Here is a 17,728-nt window from a genome sequence, read left to right on the forward strand (position 1 = left end):
GGTAATAAAGAGCTGGTTAATAAATTGGTTAAGATTAGGTTATGAATTTATGTATAAAATGGCCCATTCCAACTGGGTATCACTCTGGGTTGCAGTCTTCGTCGCAACTCTTTTCGAAAAACATGAAATCCTAAAAGAAAAAATAAAGTAATATATGAATAATATAGAAATTTGTATTATAACGTTGTATTTACTATTAAAAAGCACGCTCCTATCATAACTGCTTTCATACGGACATCGAGTCCCATTGGAAAACTTATTCCAAAGTGGTCAGCATCCGTAAAGGCTTCTCTTAAAAGTCCGGACCATTGTTTCGATATACGACCGACTTCGGTCGACGTGTCTTTGGATATAATCTGAAAAGTAAAAGTAAAATAAAATAGAAAATATTACAATACAACAGGAATAGAAAAAAAAAACGTGAACTTTTTGTTGATACGCTAATTTATTAAACCAATTATTAAAACAAAAGAGTTTTTGGAGCAAAAGTTTTAAAGAAACATAACATAGTTTTGCACTCTTTAATCAGCTCATCTAAGAAAATGCCACGAGAAGTGCGTTTCTAAAATTGTTTTCTGAACTTTTGGTCAGTTATAACCGTCCAATTTTATTTAGGTAACTAAAAAAAAAAATATGAAAGTTTTGCTATTAACGAAATTCAACGCGTTACATGTTGAATAATATTGTTTTTTAAATATGTTTCCAAAACTCCAAAACTTTAAGTCCAACAAAAAAAAAAGGTAGGATGGCTTAAGGAACTGCTAGTTTTACACTAAAAAATACTGTGTTGTATACAGGGTGATCCAAACAACGTAAAACACTGATTTTCTCGGAAAATATTAATATTTAAAAAAAAAAAAATTTCCCATTCTTTATAGTTCATATTTTACTTTATTTTTTTTAGAATACTTTTATCTCCAACCCTATAATACTCCTGTAATACAATATAAATTTCACAAGTTTTGGTTCGCGTTCTAATTACCGAATATGAGTACATTTAAAGATTTCAAAAATGACAATAACGTTTGTATTACTTTAAAATTGTCATGACTACACAATGGAAAACTACAAATTTGACCTTTGATTTCTTTGATTTTGAAAACTTCTTCATTAGCTGCGTTGCGCACGGCAAATGATGGACAACAAATAGACCATTCTTGATCGACTGATCCGACTAGCCGCCCCGGAGGCGAAAATACTTCAATTCTCTAAAAACAAAACCAAAATTAAAACTACCAAAACAATTTCACACGATTTGGTTTTTTTTTAATAAAAATAAATACATACATAAATCAATAAGTCAAATATGAATAATTATTAACAGTACATTCAACTGGAGATATTGACAACGCAAGCACCGGTGGACATTGAATCAAAATATGTGAAAAGCCCTTGAAATTTTCTAAGAATAGATGTTTATCCATCTACTAAATTTTATTTTAGAAAACTCTCAAATACTATATATTATAAATATGCCAAGTATTTTTTAATCATTTTTCTTTTCTCTAATTATAGTAATAATCTTTATTTTAATATATTCAATCTGTACAACTTTGCACAGTAAGTATTTTTTTTTAACCCAAATATTCTAACCGAAATAAAATCATAGACTATTATTAATTATCTTACAAATCTACTGCAGTTGTTTTTTTTTTACCTGTAAACAGCATGGACAGCAACACGATTGGCATCTGAGCGGTCTCGATAAACGAATGATTTCATTTCTATATTGATCAAATATTTTCATTTTGAACGGTCTTGCTTTTCCACAACAATTTCTCACCAGACAACCATTGTTCTCGATAGCGTAAAACACCTCCTCGCCGACACCGTTTATGATGGTATATTTGTTTTTCGATTCAAATCCCACAAAAACTACACATTAAATTTGTATTTTATTTATATTTATATACAGCAATGGCATGTGAAAACTTCAGATCAATTAATCGTAATATAGTTACGTTCCAACAAGTCCACTTTCTGCTTTATAAGTAACTTATTAACATAGTTCAGCTTTTGAATGCCGTCGCTCCAGCCTTGTGTAATAGCAGCTGGCATTACCGTCCAACCATCTAATAGTGTTAGATACAAATCAGTTTTAATTGATGTATTTAATGTTTTTTTGTTGGGGGGGAAATTTTAAATGGAACCTTTTATTTTTTTACTTTCAAGCAAGCGCTTAGTGGTGCAATTGATTAACAGAGGATAATTAAGGTTTGTTAATTAATTGAGATTAACTGAACCATACACTTTATGGTATATTTTTGTATTTTTTGGATACACAAATTAGGTATTAAAAAATCATTATTATAAAACGAAACTGTTACCGGTTGCAGCGACAGGAAAAGGTTGATCAGCGCTGGGTTGTTGTTGAATTACTGGATCATAGTCTTGTGGAGAGTATACCAGCGGATTGGATGCAATTTCTGGACTATATGGCGGTCTGTTATGCATAATTTATATTGGTTTGGCCGATCATCAGGTGGCGGATGATGCTGTCGAGGAGGTAGGGACACGATATTGAAAATAGCCTAAAATTAAAAGTAACTTAATTACTTAAGTCGGTAGGCATAGAGAGCAATAATTATTGGAATAACTTGAAATCAAAAATTGCCAAAAGATCTGTATCTTTTGGCACAGGTACATCTCACCCATACTACTAAACAATGGTCACTAATCACTTAAAATATAATATAAATAATATAACATTAACCTTACTGTATGCCTTTTTTTTTGTGGCAAATTTTAATTATCAATTAGAAATCTAAAGCCTCCACTGGCTAAAATGTTACAGTAACAAAATCGGCTTGAAAACACAATAACTGTACAACAAAAAGTTTAATAAAAGTGATGTTTTGTAAAGTAAATTTATTCTAACATTCATAACATACAGATAAAATAAAGAAATATAAATACTATAATACCTGGTTGTTGATGGGCGGAATATTTTTTTTTTAAACTTAAGAGCTCTCAAAAAAAAAAAAAAAAGAATGTATATTAAAAGAATAGTAATTTTTAAATAAATAACCGGAAAATTATGAACGTTTCTCGTACAATAGGTTAAATTATATTTATTTACCATTAATAAAATAGTTTGTATCATAACGGTAATTTGTTTTATGTTGTTACAATAATTACAGTTAGCGAGAAACAGTTACTACAGAAACACGATGCTGGTAATGATAACAATAAAGTAGAAAGGTTAGGTTGATTGTTAGTAATATTAACAATAAATTGTGTTTGTCGTTTATACGAAAAAAAAAATATTAGGTTCATCGTTCTATGAACCAGCTAGGTGTTATTAAAACGTCGACCTTGGAATAATAGATTGAGTTTTTATTTAGATAAAGATAACCCCCACAGGTGTGGCTACAGACTATCACAATTATATATTTCAAGTTTTATTGAAATCGTTTCATTAGCTGTTTAGGAAGAGATAGACAATAATAAATTGAAGTTCTAATTTGGGAATAGCAGTGTGTGTATTCTCACTGTAATTATTTCTCTTTACACATTTCAACTGTATTTGGTTCAATACGCTAATTTATGTACAATAATATTATGTGAAGAAAGTTGTCCAAAACATTATAACGGTTTCTGTAACACGAAGGCAAGGACAGACAGGTCACTATAGATTTAAGTATGAAGATACCGTGAAAATATAACGTTTTTTCAATTAATTTTAACTAACGTAGAACGTTGACACGAAAATAGATTTATTTTACCTTGCTTACATTATTTGGGGTGACGTTTTTATAACGTCGCAATGGGCGCCACACCCAAATGTTAAACGACATGCAGATACAAATAATATCATAATGAAGCGGTTTGAAATTAATTATAATTAACGGTTTTTATTTTTCACCTGAAAAGCATGAAAATATTGTGCCACAATAATTATTATTCTTTCGGCCATGGGAAATATTCATTGCATATAGTACTTTATTACTTGTACACAACAACCCTCTTGGACCTATCCAACAGCTGTTGTTTACATAAATCACATAACCGTCCTGCTATCTACCTAACCCTCAGGGGGCGTATCTTTCGCCTGTGCAATATTTTATTTCCACCCCCCCAATAAGTCCGTGTATTTCAGCAGTAACTTACTTTTTGGTCAATATACATTTCACTTACTTCAGGTTTTTTTCATCAGATTATTAGTTAAATATATCATTTTAAAACATAAAAATGATTACATTAAAATATAACGTATAATAATATGATAAACGTATTATTTAAATTTGCAAACATAATAAAAAAAATAGATTAAAACAAAAATAGGCTATAAATACATAATTATAATATGTAATAATAATAAAAGCTTTGTTATAATGTAGGAACATAACAATGTGGCATCATCCCTTAGTAAAAACCTGTGTAAATATATCTCAGTTTATAAAGCTTACACATTATAACTAACAAATAGGTTTTTTTTTGTTTATATGCAGTATAACAAATCAAAACTATATGATATAAGAAGCTTTAAAATATTCGGCGACACTTAATATAAACTTTATTTAGTATGCCAATAAACAATAAGAAAAATCAATATTCCTTTTTTGGGCGAGGCATAAAAGAATTTCTTTACAAATAGTTATTTATGAGATTATTTCCTCATTTATCTGTTTTTTTTTTATACAACTTCCATTGGACTTTTAACTTAGTAAAAATATAAAAATATATGGAGTTCCACTAATGCAACCCTTCAATCGACTGAAGTTAATTTAAAATACATTTTTTTTTTATACACACACATATTTATTTTCAATAATGACTAGCTACCGACATACATATAGTATAAGATAAAATATAATTTAAAAATTTGGTGCATAAACAAACGTGCACTTGATATATAAGTATAAATATAAAAATTATGTATAGGTAGGTAAATACAAAAATAGTAATAGTAGTTACTAGAACCCAATAATAGTGAGTGAATTTGATAAAAAAAAAACAAACTTGTGATTTATAATAACTGTATAACAATAATACTAATGTTGCACAGTGCATGTAATTGTGTATACAATATGTTATTTTATAATTTAACACTATCGGTGTACAGTAATCATAAGCGGAATGGTTAGAAATACAATAAAGTTAAGCTATTTTATATGCATACAAAATTATTATAAAAAAATACAAGACTTAAAAAAAAAAAAGAAGTAAGCAAACATTATCCACACAATGTTCGAAGAAATATAAATAAATGAGATACGAATTTAATTTTTACAAGTTGCTGACATGGTGCAATAAAGTGACACAAACAATTTTATTCCAACTCGGTTAGTTTATTTTTTGTTTAAGACGGGGGCCTATGGTTTTGTTATTTACTTGGACTGGCTAAGTTAACAGCTGAAGTTTTTTAGAATAGTTTAACACCGCTGATGGTCAACGCCTGAAACCGGTTCACTGTAAGAAACGTTGAGAGGACGTTTTAAATTTTTAATAAACACTATAAATTGGCTTATTTTTTTTTGTGTTAGCATCGAATAACTAAATAAACGTTATCAACTCCTTCGATTATGAACCTAGACGATTGTGATCATTCAGTCGTCCCTAAAAAAAAATGTTCTAAAAAATCAATCCTGAACTCTACTTGCAACGTGTCTTGTATTTGTTTCAAAAAAATATATGTACATATTTAACGGTTACGGAACGATTACGAATTGTCTTTTGGAATAGCCTCAAACAGTAACACCGATCAACATGTTTTTACATATTAAGGTTTTGCGAGGTTATAGTCATGGGGATAGGATAATATCATGGGAATGGGATAGTGTTGTTGGAAAATCGATAATCTCTGGATAACTCTGGCAAGAGAACCAGCTGATAAAACAGTCAATTGCATTATGCCATAAGTCGTGTTCGTGCGAAATGTTATGGTTGATTACAATAATATTTGCTACCCCCCCCCCCCCAACTAAGGAATGATAATCCAGTACTCTAAATCCAGACTCTGATGCCGACAGGGAAATTTGCTTTCTCTCCAGCGGTAACTTTGTACGTAGCTGCTTTAAAAGTTGTTGAAGCTAGTTTTTACACTGCTGCCACCGCTCTGCGACGAACCCGAAACCGTGTACACCTTGGTCGAGTCTTTGGAGCTGTCGCATGTCTTGTGCAGTTTCTTTTTCAAGTCGTTCAGGACTTTGCGTTTGGCCACGAAAATGAAGAATATCAGCACGCCCTGCAGGGTGTTGACAGAGTCCATAATCTCCCAAATGGAATTCAGCTGAGGGAACGACCGGGACAACACCTCGGCTATCCACGATATGCCCATGACCAAAAATAATTTGATGCTCATCACAAACCTGTTTAGACAGCGTTAAGCGGGTTGAAAATATATACATAAAAAACAAATCCGGATGACTTACTTTTCTTTTTCGGCTTGGAACTTCTTGGTTTTCGTGTCGGACCGTTTGAACTTGTTGAGCTCCGATTTTATCCTGACGCAGTGTATGGCGGTCATCAAAAATAACACCACGTTGGCCAACAACATGATTGTCAAGGGTAACAAAAAAAACACCACAATACCCCTGTTTGGGTAATTATCTGCAAAAACAAACGAAAAGCTGTACTTAGTATTGAGCCGTATCGTCGAAAGCGGCAAAGTGGAGTCAATGGCAAATCATGAGTCATTATCATTATTTTTGGAATGTCTAAAATTATTAATTTAGGGTGTCCATTTAAAAAACGAAATGTATCAATCAGAATCATCAATATGCTTCAACGACAAAGTTTCAAAATTCTTCTATTATCATCACACACTTGGTTTGTCTTTAAGTCCACCGCTAACTCTTTCAGAGACACTTTTGACAGAGTGATAGGTTACTTATGAAAAGCGACAATGGAATAGTATGGCAGCATTGACTGCTACAAGACGGTTTTTGGAAAAACACCGTCCAATCAACAGACAACTATTGAAATCACAATTTAGGTCTTTGTCTGAGAATGAAATTTAGGCGGCAAAAATAGGCCATTAAAAATGTTCAAAAAATCAATTTTTTTTTCTAGGATCTCATTAGTATATGATTATTAGTGTAAATATAAAATTTCAACAAAATAACATTTTTTTTAACTGGAGTTATAGCCAAGTGAACTAAACACAAATGGTTTTTTCTGTTATTTTGAAAATAAAAATGCCGATAATTCATTAATTTTTTTTGGCTATTGAAATATATAAAATAAATAAAATGCTTGATTGTTAAGTAACATATAAAGATTATAAAACAAAAATAATTTTTTTTTTATATTAAAGTCCCTAACGGAATTATTAAAATAATCGAACTTTTTTTTTTTTCAAAGACTTCAGTTAAAATTCACTCAATTTCACCCTAAACCCAATATATGCATTTTATAGAAGAAGCTCTCAGCTATAAGAATATATAACTTTTTATTGCGTCCCGTTGCATCTCCAACGAACAAAAATCATATTGCCATAAAAAAATGGTGTTTTTTTAAAACAATTGTATAGAAAATTAATTATTTGTGTACAATTAAATAAATATACAATAACACAATATGTAAAATTGTTATTTACAAGTACTAGACGTGATGAATGTTTGAGGAGGTAATCAGTGAATATAAAGTTATATTGGGAAATCAAGTATTTCATTTAAACGGATAAGATCTGAAGAATCACAGGGGTCAGGAATAAGGGCTATACAAATATTCGAGAACACCATAAACGCGGAAAGACTGAAAACACACCAATGAAGATCTCTTAAATATGTTACTAGTTTCATCTGATCCATATATATCATCGCTGAGAAATTTGTCAAGAAAAAGAATCGAAGAATTTTCGAAATTGAGTAAATTTTAACTAAAGTCTTTGAAAAAAAACGTTAGATTTTTTTTATGATTTATAACCGTTAGGGACTTAAATAAAAAATTATTTTTATATTATAATCTTTATATGTTACTTAACAATCAAGCATTTTTATTTTTTTTATTTTATATATTTCAATAGCCAAAAAAAAATGAATGAATTATCGGCATTTTTATTTTCAAAATAACAGAAAAACCCATATGTGGTTAGTTCACTTGTTATTAAGTTGAAATTTTACATTTACACTAGTAATCATATACTAATGAGATCCTAAAAAAAAAAATTGTTTTTTGAACATTTCTAATGGCCTATTTTTGCCAAATTATAATTCACTGCTTAGTAAAAAAAACATTTCACTTCAGAGTTTTAAGAATGTTATAGTCCAAATTCATAATATTATCTACCTTGAGTATAATTTTCAGACCTCGTGTCTTAAAACTCAAAAAGAGAAATAAATGAAAAATTGTCCACCTCTTTAAGTGGATAGTGTTTGTATTATTTTTTTTTTTTGGTTCGTCGACGTTTATCGTTAGGTAGTACTTTATTTAAAAAATATTTTTTTCACAAATTTGGAACTAATTTGCCTATCTTTAAAAAAAGTTGTAGTGTAGTTGTAACTATGCGTAGCTATGTATAAACGTGAAAAATGTACACATCTCTTGAATTATGTTTGTATGTCGTTTATGCAATTTTTAACTGGATTGCAATTCGTTTGGTTTCTTAACGAGTTAAGAACGAAAAAATGGTAGCACAGAAATACTTACTGGAAAACCAACATCTATCCAAGCCTATGTCGGGCGAATACTCCTCGGGAATGATGTAATCCTTGTAGTATTGTGTGGTCAAAGCGAAGCACGTGCAAGCCAAAGCGAATCCCCAGCTGTACAAGTTGTAAAATATGGTCCGTTTGGAAATGGACGTTTTCCTGTGAACCGAATTCGTGTACCTAAAAGTCAAATGGTGAAATTTTAGTTTATTTATTTTTACTGCTCAATTCCACCCAAGCCATATTTGTTACCAACTCGATGAAATTTTAAAAAAACTTCATATTGTCTCCTAATCAAACAACAAGTCCAACTTCAAGTTGTCATATTCTAGTATTGCATATTTTACAAACCGATAAATAATTCATACTACATAGATTCGTTACTCTCTAATGGCGCATAAAAGGAAACCCAAACGTGTTGTACAAAACGGTACTTTTGTAAGTAGTTTTGCTTAAGTATATATATATGTAAATCATTTTCTAACGTACGTCTACTCGAGATAAAATAGAGAAAAAAATGTTATACCTTTAACATAACTATTTCTGTATTACAATTAAAACAAATGACAAATGACTTCTGCGCGTGCACGTGTGCACGCCGCTTGGTATTTAATTGAATGTGAAAACGCAGGGTTGTGTAGTAAAATTAATATAAAACACCTACTGATAAAACGTACCTAAGTGGTAAAATACATTAGTTTTCGAGTGACCTAACCTTGAAAACCTCTATTTAATTTTACAATAACAGTGTGTTATACAGGACGTATTGCCAATGCATTAGCTAGTCATCGACCGTGATGGCTATTATTAAGACATTTTTGGCTATCGCGAAAATCTTTTCTCATCCGTAACCCGTCGGATGTGTATATACAATATACATATACACATTGTTATCTTCAAATTCATAGTAACATTTTAGTTATTAATATTGTTTTCGACATGTTATTTACTCCGGCGCCTATTTTATTGTAGTTTGTCGGTTAAATCTTACCTACCGCGAAAACTATTATTAATGACTTGTGCATTTTTTTAAGCCGAAAAAATATTAGTTACTTTCAAGATTGACATTCAAATAAATACTACCTATACGATGGATTTGATTTTTTGAACCAGATGTACTTTCGAAAATACTACTATTATCTATTTCAATTTCTCGGATATTTAAATAGACACTGCGCTTCTACTTAGATAATTATACCGTTATGTTATGACGGACACTAGCGCAGCAGTATTTACTATATTAAAAAAAAAAAATTATGTATACATATTATTATAAGCAAATGAGTTTTTTTTTTCGTTCAAACTACAGCAATAGTAATTGCACAGTCGCACGGACGCTTTCTGTTTAATTGCTCTGAGCGTTTACATTGTACGTTTTTTTTTTTTTTTTTTTTATTCTGATGCAAACCGTATAACGTACCTGAGAACCCAGTAGATATCAAAACAAATTACATTAAGCCAACCGAACGCCGCTAGGAACGCGAACAAAGTGACGTAGCCTGAAAAAAAAAAAAAATAGTTTTCAAATCGTTGGATAAAATTAATTACACATTTTATTTTCCTAAAATAATGTTGAGCTAACATAATAATATACTTTATTAGTACACAAGGGAGAATGATAATCTTTATGGATACGGACAGTGATACGGATACTAGTTCTGAAGACTCAGCAACGTCAGTAAATAATTGAACACTTGGTCATGATATTTTTACACACCGATTGCTTTAAAATTATATCATGTAAATCAACAAGTAGCTACGATAGCAGCACCTCTCACTGTCCCTTCCCATTACACGACCGAACCATCTCAAACCATTCCCTCTCGTTTTCCACACAACTGATGCAACTCCTAGACTCCTTTTTGTGTATTCATTTCTTATTCTATCCTCCCCAGTCACTCCACTCGTCTATCTCGGCATTCTCATCTCCGCTTTTTAACCTAGGCTGCTATATACAATATATACAGGGTGTCTCGAAACGAATAGTGGGCTTTGAAGAATAGTGGGATCAAGTGTCGAACGACTGCCACTGGATGTCTCTGTCGCTAGATATCCACAAGGCAGTCGTTGGAAACTTGAAAACTCTCTCTCTTTCATCCAAACCCTACCAGAGCGCTGTAGGTCCAATACTTCACAACCTACATCCCACAGTGGTCTAAAAGCTAATTTAGGTGGAATAAAGTCAATTATTAAAATTCATAAAAATAGGTATTTTATGTTATTAACCCATTATATATAAGTTCTATATAACAAAAGAATAGAATTTCAGATAATATTAACATTACCAAGCGGCGCAAGCGATAAGTAAAACATAATAACGCGCTCACAAACGTCGAATCGTTCACCGATTGTACATTACATTTTTTTAGTATATTATACACAGGTAAACTTTTTTTTTTTTTTTTTTGAATTAGTTTCATATAAGTAATGAATTCGAAAACTTAGGTAAGTGTTTCATATTAATATTATAAATATTTATTATTTTACTATTGAAACAAAGTTAAAAAAGTAGTAAAAAAATGTTAATATTGATATTTCAAAGCGTATAACTAAAAAATAACCCATAATAATCGTTATTCAATATATACACAATATAGTACTTGTTCTTCAGTACCAGATCCCAAAATTTGGTTTGCATCCATTTGCATCTGTATTTTTAATAATTTTTTTTGTAGGTAGCTCTAGCGGCAGTGTTGGAATAAATGATTCTGAAATTGACGACAATTTGTATTGGAATAACACTGATTCTCGGTATTATTCTTATAATGATTTTTATCAGCTATTAAAAAATAGAGGTCCACTAAATCCCCATTCTTTAAAATCGAGAAACTATTTATTTGAAATTTCGAGGGCATGGTATGAAAATGTAAAATGGGAACCGCAATACACATTAAGTTAGTCAACCATTCAATTTTAAAGTTTACTTTGGTTTTACAAAGACTTTGGTGTAAAAGCCATTATAAACTTTATTATAATTAACTAATGTAATATGAACATTTTTAAGGACAACTTTCCGAGGAAGCACAGGAAGCTCGAAATAAAGACTATAAAAATTATCGCGAACATCACTCGCGAAAAATTAGTAGAGTAGCTCAAAACGAAGACGTTCTACACTTATTACTTGTCACTTCAGATCCATATATTTCCTCAATTTGCAACATACCAAAAAAATGAATTGGACAATGACGTAAAATCATTATTAAATTTAAGTTATGAAACATATGAAGTTTACGAAAGTTAAATTTCAATTTAAAAACAAAATATTATGTTTATTTGCATCTTACAATTATACGTGAATTTAAAAATTGATACAAAATTTTCAACTCTTTGACCCCGAATACATTAAGTACCACTTTTTTTATAATTTTTTGGACAAAATCTGAGGAAAATTTGATCGATATAAGTTTTTTCCACCTAAAATTGCGTTTCAGACCACTGTGATGCATCCGTTTGAAACCCCACCACATTGTTTTTGAGACATCCCGGGGAACGTTTAAAAAATATGCAAATCAGGTAATTGCCCGCCTTACCCAGTACCGTGCATTGTACGGGGTCCAGGTGGTCGGTCATCCAGCTGCTGATCAACAGACAAACGTAGGACGTGAGCAGGCACGCCACGTAGCACATCACGTAGAAGCCGTGCACGTTGCGGAGGGTGGACAGGGTGGCGTACACGAGCAGAGTGATCACCATGCAGACGATCGACGGGACTATTCCTAACGAGCTCAGCACGTACTTCGAGCTGCCCCTGACGTCCGCCTCGGTGCCGAGCTCCCGCGGCCCGTTGTAGCACACGTACGCTTCCAACTGGAAGCCGAGGTCACCGGCGGCGTTGTACTCGACGCAATACGAGTCCGGCGAATATGTCCTGCGCTTGTTGTTCACCACCAGCAGACCGCCGCCGTCTTCGGCGAGCACAGCGAACGGGCCGTCGATTTTGAACCGTTCGTCGCAGGCCAACCGGTACAACGCCAACACGGTGCCGTTTGCCGGGATCAAGTCGTTGCCGTCCAGGCGAAAAATCGGAGGTCGAAAAGAAGGCACGTCCGCGGTCGCCTTGCAAGTTCTGTAACGAAAACAAAACGGATTAATATTATTACAACGGATAAATTCGTTTACAAGACCGAAGAACAGCATATTTGGGGTGACAGTATCTAGATAACTCGATGACAACTCGTACCCGTTCTTTAATACCACAAAATAAGCAAAAGACAATTTGTCAGAGTTTATCAGAGACATATTGACATTTTGGCCGACGATGCCAGATATTTCATTTGTCTGTGATTCACGGTTCACACTTATCAAATGTCATTTTCCTCGTATTTGTATTGTTCATACTCATCGTCATCGCTTGTATATTACCTCTTAACAAAAAAAAAAGCCCATTGCCTTCATTAATCTAAACGAATCATCTGTCACGTTAGCAGTGTGTTTGAACTGAAGAGATTTTTTTTTTCTTTCAAGTGTTATAGTTTGACCTTGAATGAACTACTAATTAAGCAAATGAAGCTCTTTAATAAGCTCATAATTGGGATATTTCATTTTCAACTCAAAATTCTTCTGACAAATTATTATTACAGTATCTATATTATTATGTAGTACGTACAATGCATATATTTTAAATCCATTTCGTGCCGGACTTGTATTAATACTAATATAAAAAAAAATCTAATTGTTTTTTGAGCAGGTGGGAACTTCGAAATTAACGTTCGAGCTGTTCAAAGCTGTTTTTGAGATAATATAATTAAATTCGACGGTTTTTTTTTTTAAATTAGTTTTCAATCAATTAAATTAAATATTCTATAAAAAAATAAATACCCTTGACATTAAAAAAAAAAAAATATCAAACACAATATTATTATAACAAGTTTAAGTGATATTGAGTGTTTGGATCACTTGTATTCAATACGGCCATAAGACATGACGTACGTCGTTATCCAATGTCATTGCTTCGACGGAAAGATGATATTTATATAATTTTTTTTTTTTTTTTTTACCTACTAAACATTCAACGAATTCGGTTTAATAATAGTTATTATTAATGGACGTTTTGCAGCTAATATTACCACCGATCGGACAAACTGTGCGGTCGCGCCTGGAGCGATTTCGTTATCGATCCATACCGTCTCTAACGTTAATAACAAAAAAAAAAAAAAAATACTTAACACAATACTTACTTACCGGCAATTATAATTATAATAATAATAATACATTAGGTCGGTGTCGGTTTGATGAGAAATAGCCGCCGGACACCAATTAAAGTGTGTGTTAAACGTGTCGGGACGGTGTGAAATAGGTAAATAATAATTAAGTATATTTTTTTTTTGTACTTTTAAAGAACAGTGTAGCGGACAAATAATGTACATTTATACATTATACGACGTTTTTTTTTAAATATTACTATTGCCAGATCAAAACCAAACATCTAAATCATTTTTGAGTTCTAATGAGGTTCAATAACAGCTAAAAAAAATGTTTGTATTCAATAAGCCATATGAACAATTTTTTTTTTTTGTAAAATGTTCAAGCCCAACACAGAAAATTATACTAATTCAAAGAAACACCATTTGACTTTGTGGACAAGATGCCTCTTACTTTTATGCATTATGTCACTGTAATGGCGTTTTCATTGATGTGCTCGACAGCTGTTATTAAATCATTTGCTAACCATGTTGACGGTGTAATGTAACAAATACATGCCAAGTAGAAATGAATCAAACAAAAATGCATACAGGACAAAACATAGTCAATCAGATAGTATGTTTAAACAATTTTAAGGAAAATGGTATTCACTTAGGTATATTTTAACTTTCAAGCATTTATTTTCCACTTTACTCTAAAAATAATTAAGCAATAATAGGCTAAAATCCCAAAATCCCACTCAAGTCTATTCTTCCTCATTAAAAAAAAAATATCATTATTTGTTTTTTTTTTATATAAACGAAACCGCATCGAACATTGAAATATAATATTATTATTATTATTATTATGACACGAAGCAACGAAAATAATCATTGGCGCAAACACCATTACATTGGTAATGGTTTTTTTTTTTATGGAGAAAAGCCAAGTGGAGTTCTTTATGTTTTACGGTTTTCAAAAAATACTTTTCAAGAAAAACCATTTTCCGGGTAGCTAAAGAGTGTGGCCACCAAATCGGATGTGACTAGCTCTTCCCCTAACTTCGAACCTGAACTGGATGAGGTTTAATAAACACTGTTACGGATATCAGTTGCAGACCCGAGATAAAGCATAATGAATTATTATAGTTCAGCAACACAAAAGTAGGTACCTGAGCTCGCTTTTCCCAATGAAATTAATCTGCTGTTGCTGGCCTAATGTCTCTGACCTGAAGTGAACAGTTCAGTTAACGTTGCCTAAACCGCAGACGATTTATTACTCCAAAAGCACACCAGTGGTTTAAATAGTCCCGGAAAAAAAACATTTTTTTTGACAACTAACAAATAAATCTAAATATCATATAATAAGAAAATTCTGTTATTTGGTTTCACATACTTTGTATGATTGATTATACATTGTATTTTTGTGATGGAAAAAAAAGTACCTACCTAATTTTGCTATTGTGATAATTTTATACTTTAATAACACTTTTATTTATTTCACTTTTGAAAACTAAATACAAATAACGATTTATAGTAGTTTAATAAAACCCCAATCATTTATAAAACTATATAAATATAAATATTTTCTTTTTAGACCTAAATGGAAAGTATGAGTTAATGATTAATTTTTTTAAACAATACAAATTCGCCGAAAAGTTGACCGGTCGATAGCCAGTTATGAATATTTACTTTTTAGGTAATTTTTAACTATACATTTTTGTAGTTCTTTTTACATTGATATTGACAAAGGATCTGAGTACTGGACTTGCACTTGGACCCTACTGTTTCTTAAGTACAAAATTATGGAAAAATTTTATTACAAGTGGTTTTTTTTATGTTATCAGCTGCCGTAAAAGCGTGTTGGGGGTTTATGTTTTGTATAAAAATACAAATTAAATTAAACCAAGTCAAATGAAGTCAGGTTAAGTTTAAAGCACTTGCCCGTTGGCGATGCGTTTGTTGTACTGGCAGCACTTCCTCACGCACGTGTTGACCCGACAATGGTGTTTCCTAGGCAGGCACGCGCGTGCCACCAGTTTGCCGGGCGGCCGATCGGTCACTTTGAGGAAGTCCACGCAAGGGTCGTCCGGTCGGCCGGCGAACAGCCGGCCGTCGTCCGCGATACGGTCCATCGCGCTCAAGTCGACGGCCACTTCGGAATCGTTACACTTGGGCGGCCCGTAATTGTAACCGACCGACCAAGTTTCGTTGACTCTGGCCGCCGTGCCGTTGTCGAGCCGCAGCAACGCGTCCACCAGCGACGGCCACTCGGTACCGTCGTCGGCGGACGGCCGCAGCGGCTGGCACATCGTCAGCGTCGCGTCGTACCACTGGCCCGGCGGACAGCATTTGCGCACGGCCAGCACGGGACCGGCCGTACTGTTCTCGCAGCCGCCCGTCGCCCGGGCCTGTTGTCCGTTCAGCGGCACGATCTCGTGGAACCGACACATGGTCCCGTCGGCGGCCACCGCGCCCAGGCAACTGGCCCTGGACAACTCGCTGCCGGCCGTCTTGCAGCACGGCGGCCCGTCGGCGTCGTGTTCTTCGCGCTGGACACCGGCGGCCGCCAACGCGGACACCGCTATTAACACGCACAATCTGACTGCGTCCATCGCGGCAACACACTGTCAACCGCAACAAACACTGGACGACGCGTGCAAGGCCGTCGCGCGGCGGTAGTATTGCGGCTGTGGCGTGCTTGCGACACTGAAACGTCCGTTAGTGGCGGCGGCGACGGCCAGTGGCGCTCGCAATAAGGAAGAGGGGAATCGAGTTGGACAACAGCGACGCCGCCCCGCCCTCTAAACAAAAACAAAAATGTAACGTTTGTTTTTTTTTCTAATTAACGTTAATACACGTTAATAATTATTGTTGTAATTTAAATTAATTTCGTAATTAAATTGCATTTTAAATTAACAAAAAAGGTACTAATAAGACATCAATAAAAAAAGATACTAAATTATTTCCTTTGTAGAGAGATAAACAGCTCATATAGCCAATCGTATGTGCTACTTAGGTCCTCAATTAGAGATATTTATTTTGTGCTATGTTGACTTAAATGCTCCTCCTTTTAGTCCCACTCTACGACTACTTAAGGATTATGTAGGAGTATGGAAGAGTATCAAGGAATTATAGATGAGTTGAGAGGGATTATGGAAGAGTATGGAAGAGAATTAAAGAATTATAAATGAGTATAAAGGAATGAAGGAGGAGGATTATGGAGGTGAATTAATGGAGATAATGGATTAGAGATAATAGATTAGATAAAAGATACTAGATTGCAGGACATACCCATTTCAATATTATTCTTTTTGATAACATTTTTATTTGCGGTAATGTACAATTATTACTTGAACTACCTTCAGAGCAATTTTCAAACCTCGTTCATTGGGAAAAATCAAAATAAACCAAAAGTGTTACTTGCTACTAAATCTGGAACATTTGTTGGAATTTTTTAGGGTGGTTTCTCCGTCTTGGCGGGTAAAGGGGGAGGATTTTTCAACCATTTCGGTTGTGTTTGTACGATTTACGACAAACGGACAAATAACCGAACTAATTAATTTAACGGGCCGTTCGAATGCAATAAACCCGGCATAAAGCTATTAAACGTCGTCTAAAGTGACCGGTAAATACATTACCGATTAGTTAAGCACACACAATGAACGTTCGAGTTGCCCGGCGTTATTATTTATGGCGTTTGTTCAATATATCCCATCGTTTACTGTGTCGGTTAGGTTAGGCCAAACCGTTATATATTATTGGTACACATCATAAATGATCCAAAGTACTCGAAACCCTTCGAGAGTTGCCTAACCGGGCCGGTTATATGTAAATTTCTGTTTTATTTTTCCTATCCAAGTAGGTACTTGAGCTGTTATAAATTATATGTATTTTAATTTTTAACGAGTTCTTCGAATTTTGCTTACAAGTTCTGTTCGTACGTCACCGGCAAGTGTAGGTAAACTTCTTTGACTTGGACAACTAGCCGTTTTGTATAATAAAAGCAATAAA

General features: G+C 33.3%; 2 protein-coding genes across 2 annotated transcripts; both read right to left on the reverse strand.

The window, feature by feature from the left end:
* Positions 1-79: 79 nt before the first annotated feature.
* LOC126841642 (phospholipid scramblase 1-like) lies at positions 80-2,058 on the reverse strand. Its single transcript, XM_050578223.1, has 5 exons — positions 1,962-2,058; positions 1,658-1,875; positions 1,035-1,208; positions 195-356; positions 80-130 (listed from the first exon to the last, which is right to left on the reverse strand). Exons 1-5 carry the CDS (start codon positions 2,056-2,058, stop codon positions 80-82), a joined length of 702 nt encoding a protein of 233 aa, XP_050434180.1.
* Positions 2,059-4,290: 2,232 nt separating this feature from the next.
* LOC126841643 (G-protein coupled receptor Mth-like) lies at positions 4,291-16,406 on the reverse strand. The gene is made up of 6 exons (XM_050578224.1): positions 15,659-16,406; positions 12,125-12,660; positions 10,015-10,093; positions 8,593-8,774; positions 6,375-6,552; positions 4,291-6,311 (listed from the first exon to the last, which is right to left on the reverse strand). Exons 1-6 carry the CDS (start codon positions 16,327-16,329, stop codon positions 6,017-6,019), a joined length of 1,941 nt encoding a protein of 646 aa, XP_050434181.1. The 5' UTR covers positions 16,330-16,406; the 3' UTR covers positions 4,291-6,016.
* Positions 16,407-17,728: the final 1,322 nt, after the last annotated feature.

This window comes from Adelges cooleyi, unplaced genomic scaffold, assembly GCF_023614345.1.
Source record: "Adelges cooleyi isolate 19-005CV unplaced genomic scaffold, UGA_ACOO_1.1 ACOO_flye_CR_arks_rails_tigmint_CR_PRNA_40, whole genome shotgun sequence".
NCBI classification, from domain to species: domain Eukaryota; kingdom Metazoa; phylum Arthropoda; class Insecta; order Hemiptera; family Adelgidae; genus Adelges; species Adelges cooleyi.